Source organism: Daldinia childiae (genome assembly GCF_008694065.1).
Source record: "Daldinia childiae strain JS-1345 chromosome Unknown Scaffold7, whole genome shotgun sequence".
In the NCBI taxonomy this organism is placed as follows: Eukaryota; Fungi; Ascomycota; class Sordariomycetes; order Xylariales; family Hypoxylaceae; genus Daldinia; species Daldinia childiae.
The window spans coordinates 1,152,341-1,177,109 of NW_022984648.1; the positions used below are offsets into that span (position 1 = coordinate 1,152,341).

Sequence of the window (24,769 nt, forward strand, 5' to 3'; positions counted from 1 at the left end):
CCATCCTCTGGTAGGATATTTTAGTTCTCGGTATGAAGCAGCGTGGCGCTGTGTCCTGTAGGGTTTCATTTGCATAGGGATGGCGTAAATCGGGCATATTTAATGATTTGGAGTTGATCTGGGATTTTAGATGCGTCTGAAGTGTGCGTACTGTACATTATTTTATACCCTATATATAGCGGTTTCTTTAAGCGTGGATTTTATATCGATCTAGGTCAACGATCTATCTATCTTGGTATTGAACCTCATGATACTCCTAACCGCGGTCTATACGTCTTCTGGTCATGTTCAAGGACACCAATTAACTAAGGGACAGCATATGTCCATATCTTTACCCAGCAATATCCAAATGAGGATCCCGCCCCTCCACATCCTCTGCCTTCTTCACTTTCACCTCCTCAGGCACATACCGAAATCCCAGCTCCTCGAGGGTCTTGGCCTTCTTCCCCGTCTTCTCATATTGCATCTTCGCCTCGGCGTAAATGCCTCTCTGCCAGAGCATCTCGGCGTCCCAATGCGGCGGTTCCTTTCCCCTACCCCCCAAACTTTCTTTCTCCAGCCATTCATATAACCCATTGATATACCGCCCATCTCCACCCTTCGGAAACACATGATATTTCCCCTCGCTAGTCCCCTCGCCGTCTTCACGCGCCCATTGTTTGAGGACGGAGACTGGCGGGAGGGGGACCGTGTTTGACCATAGACGTGCGAGGACGGCGCCTTGGGACTCGGTTAGGGGAAAGGGTATTACTTTTATGGGTAAGCCGGGGAAGGCTAGGGTCGGGTGCGCGATGTGTAGGAGGTGTTTTGCGAGACCATGGACTTGGCGGCCGTTGGTGACGAGGGGGATGGTGGGGAGGAAGGGGAAGGTGTAGAGGTAGCCTGTGGAGAAGAGTATGGCGTCGATGTCTGTTTCGATTCTCGTCTCTCGTCTCTCCTTCTTCCCAGCGCTATCGTCTTCATCCTCATCTAGGGGGAAGAACTCAACGCCCCGCTCCTCGATCAGAAATCTCTTGATCTGCCCGACTTGTACAGGGTTTCCGATATGCTCAAGAGTTTCGGGAGGAGCTGCAGTCTGCGCCGAGAGGATCAGGGGCGTCTTGCACACGCGCTGGATTTGCGCCGCGATATCTAGCCCCGAGGCGCCAGTTCCCACAACCACGACTTTCTTCCCGCGATACGGCTCCGCGTTGCGGTAGAGCTTCGAATGCGAAATGACCCCCAGATGCTTGGCGTGGAAAGCCGCAATGCCCTCGACAGAGTCCGGGATATACGGCGTCGAGTAATGTCCGGACGCCACAACCACCGCATCATACGTCTCCGTAGTTTCTTCCCCGGTAAGTAAATCCGTAGTCCTCACATCCCACTGCTCCTGCTCTCGCCCCCGCGGCTGGCCCTCGACACTCCGCAGCGAGACATCAGTAACTTGCGTAGAGAACTTGATCAAATGCCGCACGTCCCTCGCGTACTCAACCAGATACGCTTGTACATCGCTCCTAGTCGGAAAAATATCGCAGCCCTCGGGGAACGCCAAGTCCGAGTACTTCATCAGAGTATGCGGGATATTCGTGTGCAAGTCATCGTACATCGGAGACGGAAACAGCGGCACCTTGCCCTCGGGAACATAAACCGGCGGATCCGGCCTCTTGGGATGCGCATCGGTCTGCGGCACAGGCAGCGCCTCGGCGGGCCGTGGCACGGGGCTATAATTCCACACGCCGCCTACCTCAGCCTGCTGCTCGAAGACGTCGATGCGCGAGAATGCACCATCCTGCGCGAGTAAGTATTTCGCTGCTGCTAAGCCGCTGGGGCCGGCGCCGATGACGGCGATATTCTTTACGTTGAACGGCAGGGTGGCCGTGGCCGACGAGGGTGAGAAGGAACCCATTGCTCGGGGCGGCTGCGGCTGCGGCTGCGGACTCGGAGCGGGGCGTCCGGGATAGAGTGCGGAGAAAGATGAATATGGGTATGAGTATGAGTATGGGAACAGGGTGTTTTTATAGTAACGGCTTGGCTTTACTATTGGGGAAAGCCTCCATAGATATGGTAAATAGCAGGGTTGAAAATTATAATACAATAGAAAATATGTACTAACACAACGAGGCATATACAATCTATAAATCTAAGAAAATATTTCAAAATAAGCGAATGATTATCAGGGTGGATCACACTTATAAGGGAGCGAAGTCGATGGCGCAATTCCAAGCTACGGTTATCTACGGCGTGACTCTCCGGCGCCACAACGCTTCATATATTAACTTGTGTAATTATAAGAATTGTAGGGAAATCATTTGCATTGCTAAGCTAGAATATCATGCTCCAAGGTATCTACCTAGGTACCTAAGTAGGCTAATAACTTAACTAGTTGACAACCTGAATATGTACAGGTTTGTTGTTGACTTGCAGTGAAGGATTATTGTCACCACCTTTTCGGTAGCATCATATGTGACATATGTGCTCGTCAATCGACGACGGCAATGTCCTGCAAGAAAAAAAAAATCACAGAATATTAGCAAAGCAACTTCCTACCATAAACATTGTAGACGGGCTATGCACCATAATTGATCGGATAGAACGACCCGTTTTCAACGCCTGTGCTTCAAGTAAATGTAGTCGCAAAAACTACGACCTGGGCTCAATGCATCAAACGCCAAACGCCTAATGCTTAGAGTCATGCCCTGTACTACGTCTGGTATCTTCGGTATGTGTGTTTGAGTCGAGTATCGTAAAAAGGAAGATGAGCACTCCCGATTTAATCTTCGGTGCCTTCAATGATCATCCCCATAGCATTCGGGACGCCGACCAAAATTTTCCCTCTAGGCACTCGCACATCCTTCACCTATACACACCATATTGTTAGTCACATATAGCTTCAAGTGTTACATGGACGTGATAATAGTATAAGAAGATTCGAACAAAGGCTGGGGCGTGACACTCATTCATTCGTTCTATCAATATAAATAGGAAAAATAATAGGCTTACCTTCATACATCCAAAAACATTTAGCCTCTTTAGATTGGGACAGCTTTTGAAGATCAGCCCGACAATTAAGTCTGTTACCTCTTCACAGAAACTGATCTCCAGGTCCAAAAGCTCGGGATACTCCCGTCCGGCAGCGAACACATCTTCAAACGCCTCACCGGATATATGTCTACATCCGTGGATGTTGAGCTTTTTTAAGAGCTTGCCCGAATGCTTCATCAAGGCTCGGAACCCGCCTGAGCAGAAGCCAATCATATGCTGATTTACTCTGGGATTTCCTGCGTCGATGTGACGGCATAGTTCCAGGTCCACGAACAGGAGGGGCCTGTTCTTCCAATCTTTGAAGAGCCTAACAAAGCCTGCATCGGTCATGACCTCGCTATTTGTGATGCGCAGCTTGACTAATCGAGCGCAGTGGCTATGGATTGCATCAAGTAGGCGATCATCAACACCTGGAACATCTCTGATAGAGAGGGTACGCAACTGGCTCCCTATCTTCTCTACGACGTTGACATAAGGCATTGTTTGGGTCTGAGTAACAAGACGTAGCCCTAAGTGCTCAAGGCTTTGAAGCTGTCCGATGTGTTCTACTCCTTCGTCGGTAACCGCTTGGTTGTGGCAGATTTTCAATTTAGTCAGAGATGGGCAGTATTTGCGTAGAGACTCTACGGTTTTGTTGCCGAAATGACGATCTGTGAAGTAGACACGAAGACTTTGAAGGCTTTGTCCTTTTGCCTTCAGGTATTTATCCCAGCATTCATTGCTGAGTAGGTTTGCGCCAGATATATAGAAAGTATCTAGGGTGAAATGTCTTCCCATCAAGTACTCCATGACGTTATCTTTGAACTGGATCGCGTTACGCAATTTAAGAGTCTTGAGACTGGAGCAGATTTGGAAAATTCGGGTATAGTCATCCGAACCTAGGCGACCTCCATCGTATATCATGATATCTTGAACCTGGGGCTGGATGAATAGATCTAGAGTCTTGGGACTCATGAGACGGCGTTTGGATAGCTGTCTGGATATGCGATCGATAGCTGGTAAAGGTAGATCGCCGAGATCGTCAGCAAGATGGATGTTGTTAGCTAGGGTCTCGACGCAGAGGGTCATTAAGGTCTTGACTCCGATCTGGCCATCCAGTATAAGGCTCTGAATCTTTCTTCGTTCACGTCTAGTAGGAACCGCAGCCACCTTCTGCTTGCCTTTCTTAGAAGCGCTCTTAGCGGCATTCTCTTCTTTGGTTAGCTTAATGCTACACTGGGCACAAAGCAAGCCTCCCTTTGGACCAGCACGTGAATACGTGGTTACCGTAAATCGCTTGCCGCACTGCTCACAATTTTCAAGCTGGCCGGGTACGGGAGCTGCGCTTCTCTCAAGTACCTCCTCATCAGACTCGTTGTCAGGGGCATTTCGGCGCGACTTGCGTTGTTTGGATGGCTTGGAGTTTTTGGCTTTCTCAATCGCCGCAGCTGCCTGCTTGCGCTTTCGTGTCGTTGCTTGGCGGGTGCTCATAGCAACTGAAGACTCACCATCGTCCTGGCTATCTTCTATGGTTTCTGCAGGTTCTGTAGGTTCTGTAGTGTCTACATTCTGTGCTGTTGATGTGGATGCGACAGCTTGGTCTGAGGCAGCAGCAGCAGCAGCAGACCTAAGGCGAGCCTCGTGATTAGCGCGGATTTGGCTGGCCGAAATATTCTGAGAGGCCAGATAATCCGTAAGGGCAGACCTAGGTCCCCGAACATTTCGCCGCCTGAGTTAAGTGGTTAGTTTTACCTCTTTGGTTCAATAATCTGAAAAGGCACAGCTTACATCTTGTTGACTTGAGTTGGCTTGAGAGATGTCCCGAAAGGACTGAGATTAATGCTGTATTCCGGTTTATATGTAATATTTGATGGGAAGCGACCGGAAAATTAGAGGAAACGAAGGTGCGAATCTGGAGTTGGGCTAAGCCTCATCTAAGAAAAAAGAAATGTGGGATGAAATATCACGGTCGGCGATAATGAAGGTGAACGTAGTACTTAATTATTAATATTTCCCTAGCAACCTGGAAAGGTAAACAACTTGAGTAAGTTAAGGTACTTAGGTGTCGGAAACCACGGATCTTTTCAGCCCCTATTCAGGCTTACGAGTTTTTATTATGTGCTGGGGTCAAGTAAAAGAAGAGAAAAAGAAAGTGATTTTGACTCATTGAACAAATAAGATACCTTGATAGTGTAAAGAATTAACACACGGTTGACGCCACTGACTGCAGCTAACAGCGCGTTAAGTGGTTCCGTTTCAGGCAGCGATCTTATCAGTTTAATTGCTTTTTAGTGTACCTGAGGGGCAGTGGCGGGGGACGTTCTTTCCCGCTAGAGTCGGAGAACCGGCGTACCTGCAGGGGCTTTAAGTGCTAGCTTTGTACTCCTATTGGTCAACTAATGCAAAGACCCTCCCTTGGTACCTTCCCCAGGGGCGATCAGATCACGAGTTTGCGTGTATTGGTCGCGCCGTTAACTTAATAAGACCCACTTCCTTCTTTCCCTTCTATTCTTCCCCACCAAATCTTTACATACTAACCTAGTAATGTGCCTTTCTCTCCGACCTGCCTGGAATCTTTTTCATTTTCCATCATCAATGATCAACAACCCAACCCGATCTGGCGCTACTCTCTAGCGCTCTGAGATCTACCATTGTTGATCGGAGCCCGTGGTACAATCTTTACAAGCAACCCCTGGTGAAATATCCACCGCATTTCTTCATTAATAATTGGAGTAAAGGCAAAGCTGACTTATCCTTTTTGCCTGCTTGTTTCTTACATGCAGCCCAGCAGCCCAGCAGCCTATCTCCTAAACCCAAACTTATTCACCATCATTCCCTTCTTCACCATTAAGTAGCCTCACATATGTGACTTATACATATATGTGCTAACCAACTTTTTTTTCTTCCCTTTTTTTTGTTTCATTGATTAATCCTCACTTCTAATCATATCCGCATAATATCACATTTGCAACACCTCCGACACCATGGCGCCGCGAACTAGACGTTCGAAGGCTGCGGAAGACAGTTCTACCATCGATAGCGCTGGCGGTACTCCTGCTTCACAACCTGTCCTTCCTCAACGACGTGGAAGGTCCTCTAAAGCCACCGCTATTGATGGCAACTCAACCTCTTCCGCACCAACACCAGCTACAACTGTTTCAGACAGCGAGTATTCAACTCCTGCAACCAGCAATGCTGTAACTCCCGCGCCTTCTATCACTAAAAAACCTACTCAGCCGGGAACTAAGAGTCAGCCGCGCTTGGTAGTTGAACTTCCCAAGCTCCCTAAAGGCTCGACTGCGACAACAGGCACCAAGTCTAGCAGCCTTAGCTCTTCGACTTCATCTAGAGTAACTACACGCCGCCGGCCTGCCCCGATCGCCTACACCGAGGAGGATTCGGAGGACGATATAAATATGATGGAGGCACCTCGTGAAAATCCTGTCCCGGCTAAGAGTAATATGGTTCTTGGTCGCAAGAGACCTAGTGTTGCGATGTCTCTTGATTCTGGCGCTGGAAGCGATTTTAATTCTACATCAAATCGAGCCCACAAGAAGCCAAAACTTACCGATCCTGAAAGTGATAATGAGTCCCACCAAGAAATTGATGATGATGAGGAGGAGGAGGCCATTGATGAAAACATGTCCGACTTCTATGAGGCAGGACTTCTTCTTGAAGATAGTTCAGAATCCGACTCAGATAGCCCTGTCGCCGATTCGCATACAAATTCACATGCACATTCGCATACAAATACAAATGCGAATGCGAATGCGAATGCGAATGCGCTTCCCAGCCAGCCCCAAATCATTCCTCGCATTAATCGCGTTCCTCGCATTCGTCGCGCTTCTCGTCCCATGAATAGAAAGGATGCAATGAGAAGGAGGTTGACGAAGCACCATCCAGAGCTTAGTACAATGTGGGTTGACCTTGAAAATATGCCCGTTCTCAAGGCCGACAAGGCCGAGCAACCTACTACTATCTCGCGCCAGTTAAAACCATTCCAACTCGAAGGACTTGCCTGGATGAAGGCTATGGAAGCAACAAAGTGGAAGGGTGGTCTACTTGGAGATGAGATGGGTCTTGGTAAAACGATTCAGGCAGTGTCTTTGATCATGTCTGACTATCCTGCTAAGGCACCGTCACTGGTGCTCATGCCACCTGTTGCCTTGATGCAATGGACATCAGAAATTGAGTCCTACACAAATGGGAAGCTAAAGACCCTGGTATTCCATGGTACTAATGCCAAGGCCAAGAATTTGACAACTAGAGAACTTAAGAAATTTGACGTTATCTTAATGTCTTACAATACCCTGGAGTCGCTCTTCCGCAAACAAGAGAAGGGTTTCAAGAGGAAAGAGGGCACGTATAAGGAGAAGAGCGCTATTCACCAGATCAAGTTCCACCGTGTGATCCTAGATGAGGCTCATTGTATCAAGGTAAGCATATAGAACCCTTCCCTTAACTACTCCCACGCTAACGAATCGTTAAAGTCTAGGAACACCATGACTGCGAAGGCATGTTTTGCCCTCAAAGTCGAATACCGCTGGTGCTTAACCGGAACCCCCTTGCAGAACCGAATTGGAGAGTTCTTTTCACTACTTCGATTCCTCAAAATTACACCATTCGCGGAATACTTCTGCCGAGAGTGTCCTTGTTCCAACCTTGAATGGTGTGCAGATGAATCGAAGAATTGCTCACACTGTAAGTCTCTACTTGCATACTAGAAACTCGGTGTATTTGCTAACTCATCTTAGGTGGTCACTATATGATGTCACATATTTCAGTCTTCAATCAAGAACTTCTACACCCTATTACTCGCAACGGTAACCACGGCGAAGGCAAAGAAGCACTCAGCAAACTCCGTCTCCTTACGGACCGAATCATGCTGCGCCGTCTCAAGCGAGATCATACGAATGCTATGGAACTCCCCGTCAAGGAGATCTATGTTGATCGACAATTCTTGAGCGAAGAGGAGAACGACTTTGCTAACAGTATCACGGATAACAGTCAGCGCAAGTTTAACACCTACGTAGCTCAAGGTGTCATGCTCAACAACTATGCCAATATTTTTGGTTTGATCATGCAGATGCGCCAGGTTGCTAACCACCCCGACCTGATCCTGAAGAAGAATGCGGAGGGAGGACAAAACGTGATGGTCTGCTGCATCTGCGACGAACCTGCTGAGGAGGCGATTCGATCCAAGTGCAAGCATGACTTCTGTCGCTCATGTGCGCAGCATTACGTTAATTCTCAGGAGGCACCAGACTGTCCTCGCTGCCACATATCTCTATCTATCGATCTCGAGCAGCCTGAGATTGAACAGGACGCAATGCTTGTCAAGAAATCTTCCATCATCAATCGCATTAAGATGGAGAATTGGACATCGTCGTCCAAGATCGAGCTACTTGTTCACGAGCTCCACAGGCTGCGATCAGACAGTGCCTCGCACAAGTCGATCATCTTCTCGCAGTTCACCACGATGCTCCAGCTGATTGAATGGCGTCTTCGACGAGCTGGCATCACGACAGTCATGCTCGATGGAAGTATGACACCAGCTCAGCGCCAGGCTTCCATTGACCATTTCATGAAAAACGTCGATGTAGAATGTTTCCTGGTGTCGTTGAAGGCAGGTGGCGTTGCTCTGAACCTTACAGAGGCGTCACGAGTTTTCATTGTTGATCCGTAAGTTACTTGGCCCTAACCTATCTATAGTAAACGCATGCTAACCATATATTTCTTACGTAGGTGGTGGAACCCAGCAGCAGAGTGGCAATCGGCCGACCGATGCCATCGTATCGGACAGACGCGTCCATGTATCATCAAACGTCTCTGCATTGAGGATTCAGTGGAGAGCCGTATAGTTGCGTTGCAAGAGAAGAAGACCAGCATGATCAATTCAACTGTCAACTCAGATGAAGCATCGCTAGAGGCTCTCACCCATGAGGACCTCCAGTTCCTCTTCAAAGGAACCTAGTTTTTTTTCTCCCCTCGTTATATCGGCGACGCACTTGTTTTGGTGGCGTCACCCATGTCATTCGGAGACTTGGTTCTTACTTTTTCGACTTGATTTTTACTTTTTTGAGAATGTTGGTTTTCAGCTCCGACGGTCTAAATTCTCAGACCTTTAGAGACAGTAGTCTCACGGCAACGCCACCTTTTGACAATTATGATGTCAATTTCACCCTTGAAAACTATAGTCCGTCTTATTGGAACGGACAAGATGGCCTATGAAGAACGTGTTCTTATGGAGAACAAAATTCCTAATTTTCGACTTGGCTCTAAGCCTGGATTCGATACATATACACCCCTAATTCGATTTCTCTAGCCTATCTATCGGCGACATTAGTCTCACTTTGACTAAGTTGTTCCGGTCTTTGACAAGAATTATTCTTCGTTTCGACCGAGATCTCGGTTTTTACTGTACTTTCTATCGTCGATTTGTACGATAGGTTCGTACTGGCGGCATAGGATGGCCTTTTATGGCAAGTTAAGGGAGGCATGATTTGGCCCCTATATTAGGGACCCTAGGGCGGCAAAATCGTTAATGATAACCCCTCCGCATATGTTTTTTTGAGGCGGACGATGCATGGCATGATTTGCGAACAGGTGTTCACGGTTGAGGTGTTTACGATTGCTTTATATTGCTGTGTTTTTAGCTAGGTAGCTATGATTTTGATTCACGAACAAGACGTAATTATGCATTCTCATAAATTATGAGAATGCTTCTCACAAGCATCGTATTTTCTTCGTGCATTACCTAAAGTGATGTATCTACCTTATACCGTCTAAGTGCATTGAACCGACAGATCGGAACCCAACAGTAGTCCCTAAATTACCCCACTAAAATTTTAATCGGTGTTATATTCCATTTTCGCCGATGTTTTAATCATCCCACTCAAAAATGTATTGACACTCGGCACCTTCACAAATACCTAATGGGTTAATAGCGTTCCGTCACAATTGCAAAAGACGGGAAACCTCTAGGTCATGAAGAGCCATTGGGTGGCCTTGAGCCGGCAATTATCGACAGTTAGGAACGGGCAAAAGGCGCGCATCGGATGGATATGTCAGTCATGTAGAAGCAACAAAGCCCCGCGAAAGCTGTTCACCAGCAGCGCAACCCTTAGAGAGCTTAAGGACAAACCATATTATGTGACGACGCCCATTTTCTACGTCAATGCATGTGAGTCCTATGTCAGCAGTATGTAGCAGTTCAAGCATATGCTAATTAGTTCATCCGGAAGCTCCTCATGTCGGTCACCTATATAGTATGCTAATAGCAGATGTGCTCAAACGATGGCAAGTCCTCAAAGGCAAACAGGCAATACTAAGCACGGGAACCGACGAACACGGAATGAAGGTCCAGCGCGCAGCCGAGCTACAAGATATTCACCCCAAGGCACTATGCGATGCCAACTCGGAAACGTTTAAAGATCTAGCTAAGAAGGCTAATATTTCGTACGATCATTACATTCGCACGACAGATCTAGAACATAAGGATGCGGTCGAGTACTTCTGGGCTAGGTTAAGAGAGAGCGGGTATATATACGAGACCAAGCATGAGGGGTGGTATTGTGTAAGCGACGAGACTTATTACCCCGATTCTATGGTCGAGAAGCGCGTGTCGCCTGTGACAGGAAAGCCGTTTATGGCGTGCATTGAGACGGGTAGTGCTGTGGAATGGACCGAGGAGAGGAATCACCATTTCCGGCTGACGGCTTTTCGAGATAGATTGCTCAAGTTCTACGCTGATAACCCGAATTGGGTTGTCCCGAGCAATCGCTTCGGCGAGGTGATCAGTTGGGTTCAGAATAATCTGGAAGATCTATCTATATCTCGTCCTGTGAGCCGTCTAGATTGGGGTATTCCTGTGCCTGACGACCCGAGTCAGACCATCTATGTGTGGGTTGATGCTTTGATCAACTACATTACGGTAGCAGGGTATCCCATATGGCCTCCTGGTTCCGAACATACAAAAGGTTGGCCAGCTGACGTCCATGTGGTCGGAAAGGATATCGTGCGCTTCCATAGCATATACTGGCCTGCGCTGCTCATGGCCCTGGACTTACCCTTACCAAAGTGTATCCTCAGTCATGGCCACTGGTTGATGAGCCAACAAAAGATGTCTAAATCGGTCGGAAACGTGGTGAACCCTTTCTTCGCCCTCGATCGCTGGGGCGTGGATACTATGCGGTATTTCCTGATATATAACGCTGCGATAGCCAACGATGCAGACTACAGCAATGAGTTTATCGTCGATAAGTACAAGAAGGGTCTACAGGGGGGTCTAGGCAACCTGCTCAATCGAATTACTAGGCCGAAGAACTGGAGCGTGAGGAACGCGGTGATATCTATGCACGAGAAGCAGTCTCATTCGGTCCCTAAGGCGGTTGAAACCCAGAGGAAATACCTGGAGTCTATCGTAGAGGAGGTCTCGAGTCATATGGATAAATTAAATCCCAGGGGGGCGTTGAAGGAAATTATGGAATTCGTGTTCGAGGTGAGTCTCGGGATCTTCACTGCCGCCACTCTTTCCTATCTTCACAGCAGTGTCCTAATATGTGCTACAGGTAAATAAATTCCTGCAAGAAGCAGCGCCGTGGGACAGGAGCAGGGAAGGCGACACGGTGGCTGTAGAGCAGATCATCTTCTTTGCGGCGGAGTCGGTGCGTGTCGCGGGTATCCTACTACAGCCGTTTATTCCGGAGAAGTCGAGCGAGCTGCTGGATAGACTGGGTGTTAGTTCCGATCGGAGGACCTTTGAGCATGCGCGACTATTTGCGGATGATGCATATGGGACATCAACTATACCGCTAGGCGAAGGCGCGCAGAGTAGTTTGTTTCCGCCGATGCCTGTTGAGGATTAAGCACTTAGGTGTCGTTGTGCTTTGTGTATATTAGATATAAAATGTGCGAATTTGTATATATGCCCTGTTGTATATGTAAAGCTGAGATAGATACCCTATGGCAATTCCCCTTTTTATATACCTCATTGGACATTATAGTGGTGGTGTAATGACTATGAGGGAATGAAGTAAAATTATATATATTTCTGAATTAATATTATAAAGGTCTAATAAAGACTCTAATCTCTAATGACCTCGTTGCGATGATAATATTTGTCTTTTATTTCGGTGATAGTTTAGTTCTAGAATGTCAACAAACGCATGTGACTAAAATAAAACAATTTGCGCCTCACATCATTAAACCACCATACTTTCTCTCATCAATCATACGCACCTAAGTTCATGTTATTAAATTTATGAATATAAAAAGATATGCGACATTGACCATACATATATAGCTTAAGAAGTACACAGTTTTAACATAGAAATGAGGTTGAATGAAAATATTGGTGAGTTTTATCCTACCTCTCTCATCTCACTTGGCTGCCATCTAAGGCGGGTTATATCTAACGTCCACCACCACATCCTTATAATTATATTCCTACCTAGGTATATATCAAACATAAAACAAATGACTGCTAACAAGTAGCTCTAACAGCCATCTCGACCAGCAAGGTCTTGCTCGTGCCGTACGACGCGCACCATGTACAGCAGTACCACAGGTGGATGGAAGATCCAGTATTCTCTCCTTTTCTTTAAGCCTCGCTCGATTTACCTATGTCCCAGCCTTTATTTCATCCCCCTTTCTTGGCAAGAAAAAGTGTAGCTAACAACAGTCTCCAGTCCATCCGCGAAGCCACCGCCTCGGAACGCCTCTCGCTAGACGAGGAGTACGAGAACCAAGCGTCGTGGCGCGAGTCCCGGGATAAACTCACGTTTATCGTGTGTGCACCACTACTACGCGACGATGATGTCTCGAGTACGGATGAAATTGGGGAGGTCGTGATGGCGGGAGTAGGAGATGCGGTGGATAGGATGGTGGGGGATGTTAATTTGTTCTTGAGCGTCTGGGATGGCGATGAGGAGGGACAAGAGCAGGGACACAAGGAAGCGAAGACGTACTACACGGCGGAAATCGACATAATGATCGCGGACCCCAAGTTCCGGCGCATGGGTCTTGGCCGCGCGGCCGTCGCTACGTTCTTGTACTTTGTGCGACGGCGTTTAGACGGCATCCTAGCTGAGTACACGGGCTCTCTCGACAGCAAGCCTGTGCTGAAAGATGTCGTGGCCAAGATCAACGCGGATAACAAAGCTAGCATCGTGCTGTTCCAAGCCCTTGGGTTTAAGCAGAGAGGCGAGGCGAACTATTTCGGCGAGATAGAGATGGTGTTTGATGGGTTTGGGGAGACGGACGAGTGGAGAAAGACTGGCTCTTCTGTGATGGGGGATACGTATAGGGAGTTGTTTTATGATAGGTCGCAGTTGGGGGAGTAGAGTGGATGGATGGTGAGGTCTACGATATTGAGGTGAGGTGCTATAGCCCAATATATATCGATATATGCGTCCTGTTTGCCCTGTCTGTATACCTTATATACCTAGGTAGGTATGTATGAACCCCCCTGACGATGAAGATCACTTCCAACTCTACCATACATATCCCTTCATCAGCGAGATATACGCTTCTACTTTACACCATACGTCTCCGCATAACTCCTCAACATCTCCAGCGAAACATTCAACCCCCCACACACAATCACAACCACATTCTTCCTCCTCCACGCCTCGTCGCTAATCCCCTCGCCCCCCACAACCCTCCTCAAGTCCCCATTATACACCGTCGCCAGCGTAGCCCCGCACGCCACCTCCACCAACACCCGCGCGTCGTCCGCAAACCGCACAGACCCCATCACCGCCTCCGCATCCGTCACCACCAAGCTCTCCAGATGCCGCGCCTCCCGACTCCACCGGAACGTGCGCTCCGCGACCCGCGGCGCGCCCAGACTAGTCGCGATGCTGGTGATCCCCGGCAGCGTGACCAGTTGTCCCGCCTTGACGCTGGCGTTCAGACTGTCCGCCCCTACGGTCTCGACAGCCAGGACCGTCGGTTCTTTTGCCCCGGCGGAGGTGTAGTGCTTCTGCACGCCGGCCATGATCCCGTTGAGCAGCCCGCCGCCCCCGCAGTTGCACGCTATGCCGTCGATGTGCGCTACGCCGTGGGCCGGCAGCTGCGTGGCGAGCTCGTCGACGATGGTGCTGTTGCCCGCCCAGATGTCCGGGTGGTCGAAGGGCGGGACGTAGACGCCGGTGGGGTCGTGGGCGAGGAGCGCGGTGCGTAGGTGTTCGTCCGCGAGGGCCCAGTTGGTGCCTACCTGGTGGACTTTGGCGCCGAGGACTGCGTTTGGGTGTGTCGAGGTTAGCTGACAGGTACCTAGTTATCTCCCTAGCGTTGGTATTCTTAAAGGGGGGGGATTGGACTGGGACATATCTATCGCCAAATATAATATAAATCCTTAATTAGAGACAAATAAGTAAATAACTCACGTCGTATCTTCTCAATCATGTGCTGGGAAGTAATCATCGGCACGACGATAGTACACGGCTGTCCCAGGGTCGCTGCCGCCGTTGCGCACGCCAGGCCTGCGTTTCCGCCCGACGAGCAGTAGAAGTGCACGTTGCCGGCGGGTTTGGCAAGCATCGCTTGGTACATCATGTTTCCTACGGCGCGCGACTTGAACGACCCCGAGAGCTGCAGGTTTTCGAGTTTGAGGAAGATGTTACTGTTTTTTTCTGTGTTAGTTTTTGGAGTTGTTAAGATCAGACGTGGGAGTAGAGTAGGGAGGTAAAGATAGGAGTCCTGACCAGCCCGCTGCTCGTGAGAGAGCTATTGATGGTATACATGGTGTCTCTATGAAGAGCTTCTGAGGCTCTGGATTGCAGGAGCCCATCTTGGGGGGTTTATTGGTAATAAATATCAGATGAATATATGTATAGTCTTTTAGAACCTAGTTATCGCGCTTTCTTGTATGTCTATCTTAATAACGATGATATCCAGATGGATGTTAGCACTACTTCGTCTGAATTGTATATTATAAAATAAGTTTTCTCCCGAAAATCCTTACAAGAATATAAGCAAAATTTCTTCTTAAACACTCTCAAGAACGAATCTAATTTCTTCCATCACCGTCTATTAAATCCCTATAAAAGCATTATACTTTCTTCCTGTATCGGACGAAGCTATACGCAGCTATGACATTAAGGCGTATGCGTAATTATGTCCAATGGGAACATGGGGTAAGGTAACACTGCAGGTCCCGTTGATAAGGCCCAGGGTCTAATGCAAAGCTACGGGTGTCCGCTTAGGGCTTACGGAAACGACGGGGATCCGAAACTGGGGAACGGCTTCGGTTACCCGTCGATTGCCGATGCTGGCCACCCGTTATACATAATCGTTACCTAACCACTTAGGTAATGTTTCCGATTTATACAGTATTATGTGCAACTGTATGTAAAATTAGGTATATTAATGGTATGTTACTTAAATAGTTAAATTAACATTTCGAAATACTTTTTAAATTTTTATTATATATGTAATAATTTCGATGTAATAAATATAAGTTTAAATACGCGTTAAAGTTAAAATAAAATAAGGGAATACCGATTAAATTATTTTTTTACGTAAGTATAATAATAATATTTGTTTAAAATAAAACGTCGTAATAATTATTAATATTTATTATATAATAAAAATGTAAGTTATACGTATAATTAATTAATTATGCGATATTATACATATAATACGTAATATGCGTGTGGGAACGTTGGTCATGTAATTTAGGTGGGATAAACCCACTCATTTTATATATATTCCCACGTATTTTAATCCACGATTAAAATACGTATTAAACATCATCAATAACAACTTTTACCTATCATATATATGATACCTTTTTGTGTTACATGCAACATCCTTGTCTATCCAACAATGCGTATAATACGCATTATATAATTAAATAATTATGTAATTATAATATAAAATTTTTAACTTTTATTTATATTAAATATTTATTTTATATAATAAATAATATTTATTTTAATTTATAAAATTAATAATTTAATTTAAAATATAATTAAAATTTAAGTTTTAATAATAAATTAAAATTAAAATAAAAATTAAAATAAAATAAAATTAATTAATTTAATTAAATTTAACGTAAAATAACTTTAAATATAATATTTTATTATTAATATTATTTTAATTTAATATTAATATATCGGATAAAAAAAAACCATTTTTTAATTATACATATAATTGATTAATTATGCGGTATTATATAATATTATACGATATTATACGTTAATAATATTATATTTTTTACATTTTTATTATATAACCGTAATGTTATTAATTACTACCGTTAACTAACACTTTTTTTTTTAACTTTAATTTTGCTTTTATTTAAAAATAAATGTGCCATGTAAGTAATCATATAAAGGAAATAATGCTTATGGATCGATAAAGAAATTCTTAAAAGTTATATGCATTTTCCTATGTGGCATGTTTTAAGGTTGTGACAAAGTTAACCAAACAGGTGGTTTTATATGTACAGTACGTACCTCATCACTTCGGTGCATCTCCATAAATCTAGTTTAAAGTTTGTCTTAATCCTTTCGATTCAACCAATCATATCCATATGCTACCAGATTCGATAGAATGATCCCTGTTCGGACTCTTACCTGCATGTACACAGGTACACAGACCCCTATTAATATCTGAGGGCGATGAAGCGAGAAACGGGGCTGAGCTGAATTGAAATTAGTAAATCGGATTCATGTCCCGCTTCTTTACAGCACAACCTGCACAACGCGACCCCTAAACCATCCGTTATGGGAAGGTATCGGACACAAATCTAGACTATCCCTGACGATCTATCCGAAGCGCAACAAAAATTTGAAAAGTGTGTGTCCGAATATCTGTTCTTCTCAATATGAAGAACGAAGGGACCAATTGGCTTTTGAATTCCCCCTTTGAAGCTGTCTACTGTGGCAGTGCCTTAGGGGGATAACACAGATTGAGGCCAGGTGCAGAATATAACAGCCTGAGATCTGGACACCGAACACCTCGTACTGGGCCATAATATCTAAGTATTTCCAACGATGGATCTGATACGAGATAACACCACGTATGTTAGCGTTCTATCCGACTTTTACTCTCCCCAGTTTCAGGTGGGCCATGGGACCAGACCCTATCCTATAATAAGATTACCCGTAGAAATAAACCCCCTTATGCTGGTCGACATATAGAGATACCCTTCCCCAGATTCTACAGTGGCTACGTTTATTTCTTTTTGCCTTAAAAAAAAAGGAAATACACGCTCGCCGAATAGAACGATATTCAAAGTCAATCGTTATCCACGATCTAAATCGACTATGAAGTTCACACTGCCATTCGAGCTTGGCATGCTTGCCTCGAGCATATTCGCCTCGAACACCACCACCGTATCTCCATCCGTCTATATCCTAAGCACGTCGCCGCCAGCAACAATCGCTCTCAGTAAAGCCTTAAACACATTAGGATACAGTCGTTTAGACCTCGAATCAGACATACTGGACCAGACAGCGCTATCAAACACCTACGTCGAAGTAACGTCGAACATGCAGCTCGCAGAGATCGCTCGATCACAACCCGACGCTAAGTTCATATTACCACGAGGTAGTCAACGTATAGGGGAAGAAGATTACGTGCTTTCGGCTCGGAATTTCTTCGCCAAGGAAAAGCGCTCTCGCAAAATTCTAGAGCTGGATGTGCTTGCGCTAAAGGCGAGTTCGCAGGCGGAGAACTGGGTCCAGCTGTGCGACTTCTTAGGCATGGGATACAGCGTGGTGGAACGACTAGGCCTATGGCACTTCCCGAAATAAACGCCACGATCCGAACATGCATAGAAATCATAAGGCTCTAGAAACGATATATTGTAGAGTCGACTATAAACGTCGCTCCAGTATCGGGGCACCCGCATTTAAGATCTAGACGTATTAGCCGTTTAAAAATGGTGAGGGAAATGCGAGGATTATAGGTAGATAAGACGATAGGCGCGAGATCGAGACATCTTGCGACTCTACTACGGGAAGAGGGAAGAGGAAGAAAGAATAGCACTACGCTATCTAGCGTTGATCTAGCAAGTAGCTTATACCGAATGAGCACTCGCCACGGATATTCCAGAACTTTGATCACGGGAAACGCGATTATAGCAGCACATGCTTGCTTAGTAGTATTGGATATACTCACAAGACTAGTTTAGACACTGCGCTATCGAGAGTCGTGGATCTAGCTACGTTTCGATGCTTGGGTGTGATCTTTACGAGCTTATTATTGGTAATGAATAGGTAGTTTAGACGACTATCTAAGCGCCTTCTTATATATGTTTAAATACATCATTAAATATGTTAACTGATATAAATATAACAGTACTGGGTTTACTACGTCATTTGTAGTCGATGTCTTAAAGTTTTCAATGGGGAGTTGGATAGAAGGTACGGACGAGGAAAGTGGGATGGCACTCCTAAATAAAGGTTATTCAGATCCGAGTCTTAGACTTAACCTAGGACTTTACAACTTTACAACTACAACCATAAATTCCAATCGAAATTTTCAAATTACTTTCTCTTCCTACTGGCTATGCATGCTCTACGAATAGAGCTAAATTCAAGGCGTAAGATGGGGCCTGAATTCCACTAACTTTAAATCTGGCGAACTAAGAATGGTTGATACATTTACTTCTGTAGCTTAGTTTAGCTATTTGCCACTTACATACCGTTATGCGAAGAAAACGAATTGTCTCTTAGGAAAACGGCGAGTTGATTATATTACTGTTGGCAAATTGAGATGAGCACATTTTCAACACTTCAAAGGTGTGTTAAAGGTTTTTTTCCCCTAAATTGGCTATTTTATATTCAGAGAGGACAAACTTAGGTGATTGCTAAATATAAGTTCCGACCATAACCTTTCCCCTGGCCCTAATTCCGAGTAGGGACTTCCAGAATAGCTTCGTGGAACAGGCCTCGGACCTCAGTAAGGCACCATTCACATACCTAGTATGGCTATACAAGGAAGGATATTAAATGTCTAATAATAATATGGCCATATGCGATCTAGGAGACAGCGACGTTCAAGCTTCTAAAGCAGGCATAACTGCTTGTTGTGATCAGTGTATTCTTCATTTGTCGATAGCCATAGTCTCCTTAAGGCAATCATATAGCTCTAGTGACTCACTCTGTATCCTAGATATTGTTCAAACACCCTTGTCTTAAATATGAAGCTTGGGGTGTAGCAGAGGAATAGCTAGAAAGGTTCCGTCCAAATATCGAAATCGCTCTACGTACGTGACGGCCCATATGCGTCTCTAAAACAGTTGGGGATGGATGGATTCTATAGCTACGCGCAGTTGAGAGACCGGTTCGGAGGCGACGGCGGCGAAGGATTACGTAGAATTTGGGATGAGGTACAACGTTGGATAGCAGACCCGAAAAGGTTATTCAGGACATTTTCATTGGCATATTCGCAAGGAGTCGTCATGAAGAGCGATTAGAGATAGTCAGTAATGAGTAGCATTTTAAACGCCTACCTGTATGTATGAATCAATGGTAGTTAATGAGTATATTCTTTCATGTTCAGTCTATAAGTTAACCGCTCTACCATTCTCACTTAGAAACCCTTCTTCACTTTAAGTTTGATGGTTTTCGGGCTGTTATTACTATGACGGCGGGGAAACGGATGTTTTCCGTATAATATCTCTTAGTAAATGCATAAAGAGACCCGATCCAATTAAATGTCAAACATCATACCTCTCTACATGTAAGGATTGTAACCCTTGTACGTATCATTGTATAATGTTCTGATAGACAGTGAGAATATTGATAGAAATCTTTATTTAATAACTTTAATATATGAAAACCTCCCAAGATGCGGCAGAGATGAACTTAACCCAAAAATGTCATCCTCGTCCCGGAGATATCACCACAAGAGCCGGGCCGGATGTACCACATGCAAAATCAAAAAGGTAAAATGCGACGAGAAGCAACCGTGCTCATATTGCGCCAAGAGACAGCTTCCGTGTAGCTTGGTGTCGACGTCGTCACCCGGGAATAATAGACCGGACTCAAATACGCCGGAAGTGATAGTACGATCTTACGAGGAGCCGTCGTTTACCTTTACCGACTTCGGTCTGTATCAACACTTTATCAAGTCCACATCGACCGCGCAGGCCGATGATAGCGCATCGATAGCAGTCTGGCGAGAATTCATCCCCGATCTCGCGACACGGCATCCCTATCTTCTCCATGAGATCCTCGCGGTCGCGGCGCTGCACCTCCGATCTGCCACCCCGGAACACGCGAAATATTTAGAGCGCGTAGCTACCGAGCATCAAGCCAGAGCTATCCCCCTATTTCGCGAAGCCCTGGCTGCTAGTTCGGCGGAGACGGCCCTCCCGCTATTTGCTTGCTCGTGTCTATTTATACCGTATCACTTCGCCGCCGCAAAAGACGCCTTGTCGCTGCTTTTCAACGAGGAGACCGGGTCTCTAGCCGAATGGCTGGTCTTAATCCATGGAACTGCGGCAGTCACCGTGGAGCACGGTCCTACTATTATGAAATCCCCTCTGCGCGTGCTTCTGGGAGATCTATCGACACCTAAACCCGAAGAGCTGAGCGGCGGACCTACAGACGCGAGACTTCTCGGTTTGAGCGAGGAACTCCCCGTCGCGCCCGAGCATAAGGGAGAATACGCGCAGGTCATGTGTAAGCTTCGTCTGAGTTTCTACCTGTCGGACCAGGCGGACACGGCGCTCAATCGGAAGAATGCGGCTCTTAGGTTCCCGCCTTTTATGAACCAGCAGCGGATCGGAGATGATCTCGCCGCAAGACGTCCGGCGGCGCTTCTCATAATGGCTTTTTGGTGTGTTTTACTGCACCGGGTGGAGGATAGGTGGTGGCTTAAGGAAAGGGTCAAGCCGCTGCTGGTAAAGATTGAGGAGTTGGTGCCGCTGGAGTATAGATATCTTATAACTTGGCCTATGGAGGAAGTGGGAATTTACACAAAGTCGAATATAGAGGGTTTGGCTGTAAGGTAAGTGATAAGATAGATGGACAATTTGAATATTAAAAGGTATAGAAAGTTTCGATGCAAACGATGGGCAATTGCTCTTGCTGAGAGATACGTATACAGTGTTTACTTGTGTAACTAAGACTGTACTGCTAGTTAAATTTAGCAGCTATTACAACCAAGAAGGGAATGGATCTCACAGTGTGGCAAAATTGATTGTTTTCATGATATCTCATCCTTTGATTCACTCACTCAAGCGTCGTCCCTGCGATTAAACCTTCAATAACATAATCCTAACAACTCCAACCTGTCTAATTTCCAAAGTTCACACTCATATCTCATTGTATAACATCGAATGACTAAGCCTTAATTACTCTTTATTTTTCACAACCCCAAATCCTAGTAATTTGTGAAATCAAAAACTAGGCTTAGCTCAATAAATACATCCACCACCCAACTCAGCTCATCGCTTATAAGAGCGAAGGGTCGCAAACCACTAACCCAGACCAGAGGCGAAGATCTCATCAAGATCCTCCAGCTCCGTCAAAAATGGCCTTACCAAGCCCAGAGACTCAGGCTAAAGTAGCCAGCGAAGGTAACCTACCTATCTAATCTAATCTATCCAACCCAGCTCTCTCATTTTCACCCATCCCATCTCATCTCATCTCACAACCCCCCTTACTAACACGCCCCCAGCCGCCCAAGCCTTCGTAGACCACTTCTACGAAGCCCTCAGCAAGCGCCGCCCCATCAACAACTTCTACGCCTCTACATCCGCGCGCCTGACCGCCGCCGGCGTCAAGCCCGACATCAGCATAAACGGGCTCTTGGTTCCCGACGCGTCCGCGTACGAGGCGTTGCTAGAAACGCAAGGCGGCCCCGTATCCTACGACATCGCGTCCTTCGACGCGCAGCCCGTGAACCCGTGCTTCCGGATCGGCGAGCCGGAACTCGGCGCTGGAGCTGGAGCTGGCCGCGACGCTACTGCCGCCGCCGCCGTGCGCAACGGCGATAGGCTGAGCTTCGCGGTTCAGGTTAGCGGCGTGGTGAGGTATGGGAGGGGGCATGGGGACGGGAAGGTTGGGGATGCGACGGGGGCGGGGGCGGCTGTAGGGGGAGGGGGAGGTGTTGGAGGTGGAGGGGGGGTAAGTAATACCGGCAAGGACGACAACGAGCCCCTCGAGAAGCCGTTCAACGAGGCGTTTCTACTAGTGCCGCATTGGGAGGCTTGGGGGAGGAATGCGTCCCGCGGGCTGAGGAAGTGGGTTATCGTTAGCCAGAACTTTCGCGCTCTGTAAGGGGGGAACTGGATGAGGGAGGGAGGGACAGAGGGATGAAGCAAACGCCGCAAACGGAGCGAAGCCGTGGGTTTGCGTTATACCTACCAATGCTTTTGTGTGCTACGGTAGATAAGGCAGCCTCTGCAAGGGCCGTGGGTGGTAGACATGCATCCATCTATCCTAGTGAATGGGACATTACAACAGAGGTCTAAACGAGGCTGGTGCACCGCCAACTACATATCGCTTTACCACCTATGGGTTTTAGCTTAGGAATGTGACCAACTTGTGAGACTACAACTTAAGTAACTATCCAAGAATCATAAGGCAGTTGAAGGAAAGAGAGGAAGAAAAAAAGGCAGCATATATCTCCAAGGAAAATCAGAAGGGAAAGAACTATCATAGGTGTTGAGATTATAGAAGGCGAGGATATGTCAAAAAAAGGGGGATAGATAAACCCAACCCTCTCTCAAAACAAGTCTAGTACCAACAACAACTCTTAAATCTCATAAAATCTCATAAAATCAACGTCTTCATTCATAGATTTAAATGCATCGCAACGGCCCTACCTAAGTAGATACCTTAGATAGTAACTTCAGAATAACTCTACCTATTCTAAGGATATTATTCATCACCCTCACCCCTCCCCTCTCCTCTACTCATCGCCCTCTCCCAATCTTCATGAAGCTTCACCACCCGCCCCCATAGCGAAGCTACAGGTTGGCCATGCTCTCTCTAACGCTGGTCCTCCTTTAGTAGCTTCCGCCTGTACTCCCAGTACCCGCGCCGAATGCGATCCCACTTATCGCCTAGCCGTCTAAGTACCAAGTCCGCTTTTTCCAGCTCCCCTGTCTCTTTGTATATATCTGCTAGCAAGTCTAAGGCATGCGAACTCCGAACCTCCTCTGCTTCCGCATCGCTTAGCTTCGTAACAAACTGCTCTGTAAAATCCCCTACGGTCACCAACTTCCGGCCTCCCTTGACTAGCACCCCGCGGAGGTAATTCCAGGGGCTTTGATTCTGCGGCGCGAGCTCGATCTTCTGCTGGGCGTACTTGATTTCGCGGTCGACGACATCATCCGGTATCTTCGGGTCGTGCTCCGTGGCGTGCGAGTTGGGTGTCGCGTACGCCGGGTCTGAGAATACGACGAAGAAGCGGTGCGACCAGGCTGAGTTGTTCCGTACGTCCTCGTGGATCAGGGTCTCTATGCTCTGCCGCTCGGCGTCGCCCCATATCCCCAGCTTGCGCACTATATACTGCCGGTAGCTCCATACGTGGTAATTCTTCGTATCTAGCCGGAGCATCTTCTCTAGGAACTTCCGCTCGCTGTTAGCTAGGTCGGCTACCTCTGAGGGCACCGTCACGATCGTCGGGTAGTAGTGTTCCATCAGCTGTTGCCGGTGGTTCCAAATCTGGTAGTTCTTGATGTGTGCGAGAGAGACTTCGTTGAGCCAGTCGATTTCGTCTAGGATCGATATGTTTAGAGCCTGTACAATAGAGAACCGGTACAGCCAGACGGTATAGTGTGCCGGGTTTAAGGATATGATGCGCTCGGTTAGTCTGAGGCATCGGGGTGAATACTCTTTCGCTGCCATAACGGCACGGAGGTAGGACATAGCTGGGAAACCATTAGTATCTATAATCCAAGCATATCCTAGCAAAGCCGCGTCCATTTACACATACCCTCAGAATATTCATCCGGATACGCAATAGCGGCAAGCGCTCCCTCGGGCTCGATCTGAGGTATCGGTACGACGTCATCCCAGTCTGGATCCAGCTCGTAGGGATCCATCTTGGCGCCGTATAGGTCGTACTGTAATTTTGACATCTCTTTCCGCCTAGCTATTTCAGCATCTACGTCCTCTTCGGTGCAAGTGTATGTCTTCTCGTTGTCGGGGTTGTTTTCGTCGGCTTTCGCGCGCTTGACCTTAAAAGCTGAGCTTTCGTCTAGAAGCAATAGAAGCTTAACCTTCTTCGCCTCGCGGGCTTCGTACTCCTCAACGGTATAATCGCCGACGTCGCGGCCGTTCTTGTCGCGGCCCCACTGGTGATCGCGCGGCCGGGGTAAGCTGCGTAGAGGAACGTTGGCTTCGTTTAGCTGCTTCCACAGTTCCTTTTGTGCTTTGTTGGAGAGGGTCTTGGCAGCGCCCGGTTTTAGATATTCTTGGTTGAGATAGGCTTGTCGATCAGCTGGGGTCATGCCATGGAGACCAAGCTCTTCGAAGGACTTCTGGTAAGGATTCGTCTCGTAGTACCACTGCCACTCGAGCTCTTTGATGGTCTGGGGTTGTTTCGGAGATTCTTGCTTCGCTGCTAACCGATTTACTTATTAGCAACCATTCTAAAACATACGTATAATAATGATAAATAAATGAGAATAATATACGTTCGGGTGCTTTGGCTTTAGCACCTCCTTTGTTCTTTGGAGGCATGGCTGCGATGTTGTATAAATGGTGGGGTTCAGATAAATCAGATAAATACCTTTAAATTGGAGACTCAGAAATGAAGGCTGATGACAACAAAATTCCACTAGTTATAGACC

General features: G+C 46.7%; 10 protein-coding genes across 10 annotated transcripts; 6 read left to right on the forward strand and 4 right to left on the reverse strand.

The window, feature by feature from the left end:
• Positions 1-331: 331 nt before the first annotated feature.
• Positions 332-1,888, reverse strand: GL218_06605 (Thiol-specific monooxygenase; the record flags this gene model as incomplete). Its single annotated transcript, XM_033583329.1, has 1 exon — positions 332-1,888. One exon carries the CDS (start codon positions 1,886-1,888, stop codon positions 332-334), a length of 1,557 nt encoding a protein of 518 aa, XP_033433655.1.
• An 864-nt stretch (positions 1,889-2,752) lies between these two features.
• Positions 2,753-4,494, reverse strand: GL218_06606 (DNA repair protein rhp7; the record flags this gene model as incomplete). The annotated part of the gene is made up of 2 exons (XM_033583330.1): positions 2,753-2,839; positions 2,983-4,494. The coding sequence occupies 2 exons, from the start codon at positions 4,492-4,494 to the stop codon at positions 2,753-2,755; spliced, it is 1,599 nt and encodes a 532-aa protein (XP_033433362.1).
• Positions 4,495-5,987: 1,493 nt separating this feature from the next.
• GL218_06607 (DNA repair protein RAD16) lies at positions 5,988-8,977 on the forward strand (the record flags this gene model as incomplete). The annotated part of the gene is made up of 4 exons (XM_033583331.1): positions 5,988-7,439; positions 7,494-7,704; positions 7,758-8,685; positions 8,749-8,977. The coding sequence occupies 4 exons, from the start codon at positions 5,988-5,990 to the stop codon at positions 8,975-8,977; spliced, it is 2,820 nt and encodes a 939-aa protein (XP_033433363.1).
• A 1,013-nt stretch (positions 8,978-9,990) lies between these two features.
• On the forward strand, positions 9,991-11,870 carry GL218_06608 (putative methionine-tRNA ligase, mitochondrial; the record flags this gene model as incomplete). The annotated part of the gene is made up of 3 exons (XM_033583332.1): positions 9,991-10,186; positions 10,248-11,503; positions 11,574-11,870. The coding sequence occupies 3 exons, from the start codon at positions 9,991-9,993 to the stop codon at positions 11,868-11,870; spliced, it is 1,749 nt and encodes a 582-aa protein (XP_033433367.1).
• Positions 11,871-12,336: 466 nt separating this feature from the next.
• On the forward strand, positions 12,337-13,346 carry GL218_06609 (N-acetyltransferase 9-like protein; the record flags this gene model as incomplete). Its single annotated transcript, XM_033583333.1, has 3 exons — positions 12,337-12,358; positions 12,499-12,587; positions 12,693-13,346. 3 exons carry the CDS (start codon positions 12,337-12,339, stop codon positions 13,344-13,346), a joined length of 765 nt encoding a protein of 254 aa, XP_033433658.1.
• Positions 13,347-13,534: 188 nt separating this feature from the next.
• Positions 13,535-14,797, reverse strand: GL218_06610 (L-serine dehydratase; the record flags this gene model as incomplete). The annotated part of the gene is made up of 3 exons (XM_033583334.1): positions 13,535-14,244; positions 14,394-14,629; positions 14,712-14,797. 3 exons carry the CDS (start codon positions 14,795-14,797, stop codon positions 13,535-13,537), a joined length of 1,032 nt encoding a protein of 343 aa, XP_033433580.1.
• Positions 14,798-17,279: 2,482 nt separating this feature from the next.
• On the forward strand, positions 17,280-17,768 carry GL218_06611 (uncharacterized protein; the record flags this gene model as incomplete). The annotated part of the gene is made up of 1 exon (XM_033583335.1): positions 17,280-17,768. One exon carries the CDS (start codon positions 17,280-17,282, stop codon positions 17,766-17,768), a length of 489 nt encoding a protein of 162 aa, XP_033433579.1.
• A 2,069-nt stretch (positions 17,769-19,837) lies between these two features.
• Positions 19,838-20,977, forward strand: GL218_06612 (uncharacterized protein; the record flags this gene model as incomplete). The annotated part of the gene is made up of 1 exon (XM_033583336.1): positions 19,838-20,977. One exon carries the CDS (start codon positions 19,838-19,840, stop codon positions 20,975-20,977), a length of 1,140 nt encoding a protein of 379 aa, XP_033433578.1.
• A 521-nt stretch (positions 20,978-21,498) lies between these two features.
• Positions 21,499-22,247, forward strand: GL218_06613 (putative nuclear transport factor 2 domain-containing protein; the record flags this gene model as incomplete). The annotated part of the gene is made up of 2 exons (XM_033583337.1): positions 21,499-21,544; positions 21,646-22,247. The coding sequence occupies 2 exons, from the start codon at positions 21,499-21,501 to the stop codon at positions 22,245-22,247; spliced, it is 648 nt and encodes a 215-aa protein (XP_033433577.1).
• A 714-nt stretch (positions 22,248-22,961) lies between these two features.
• On the reverse strand, positions 22,962-24,659 carry GL218_06614 (Protein farnesyltransferase/geranylgeranyltransferase type-1 subunit alpha; the record flags this gene model as incomplete). The annotated part of the gene is made up of 3 exons (XM_033583338.1): positions 22,962-23,845; positions 23,911-24,540; positions 24,614-24,659. The coding sequence occupies 3 exons, from the start codon at positions 24,657-24,659 to the stop codon at positions 22,962-22,964; spliced, it is 1,560 nt and encodes a 519-aa protein (XP_033433584.1).
• Positions 24,660-24,769: the final 110 nt, after the last annotated feature.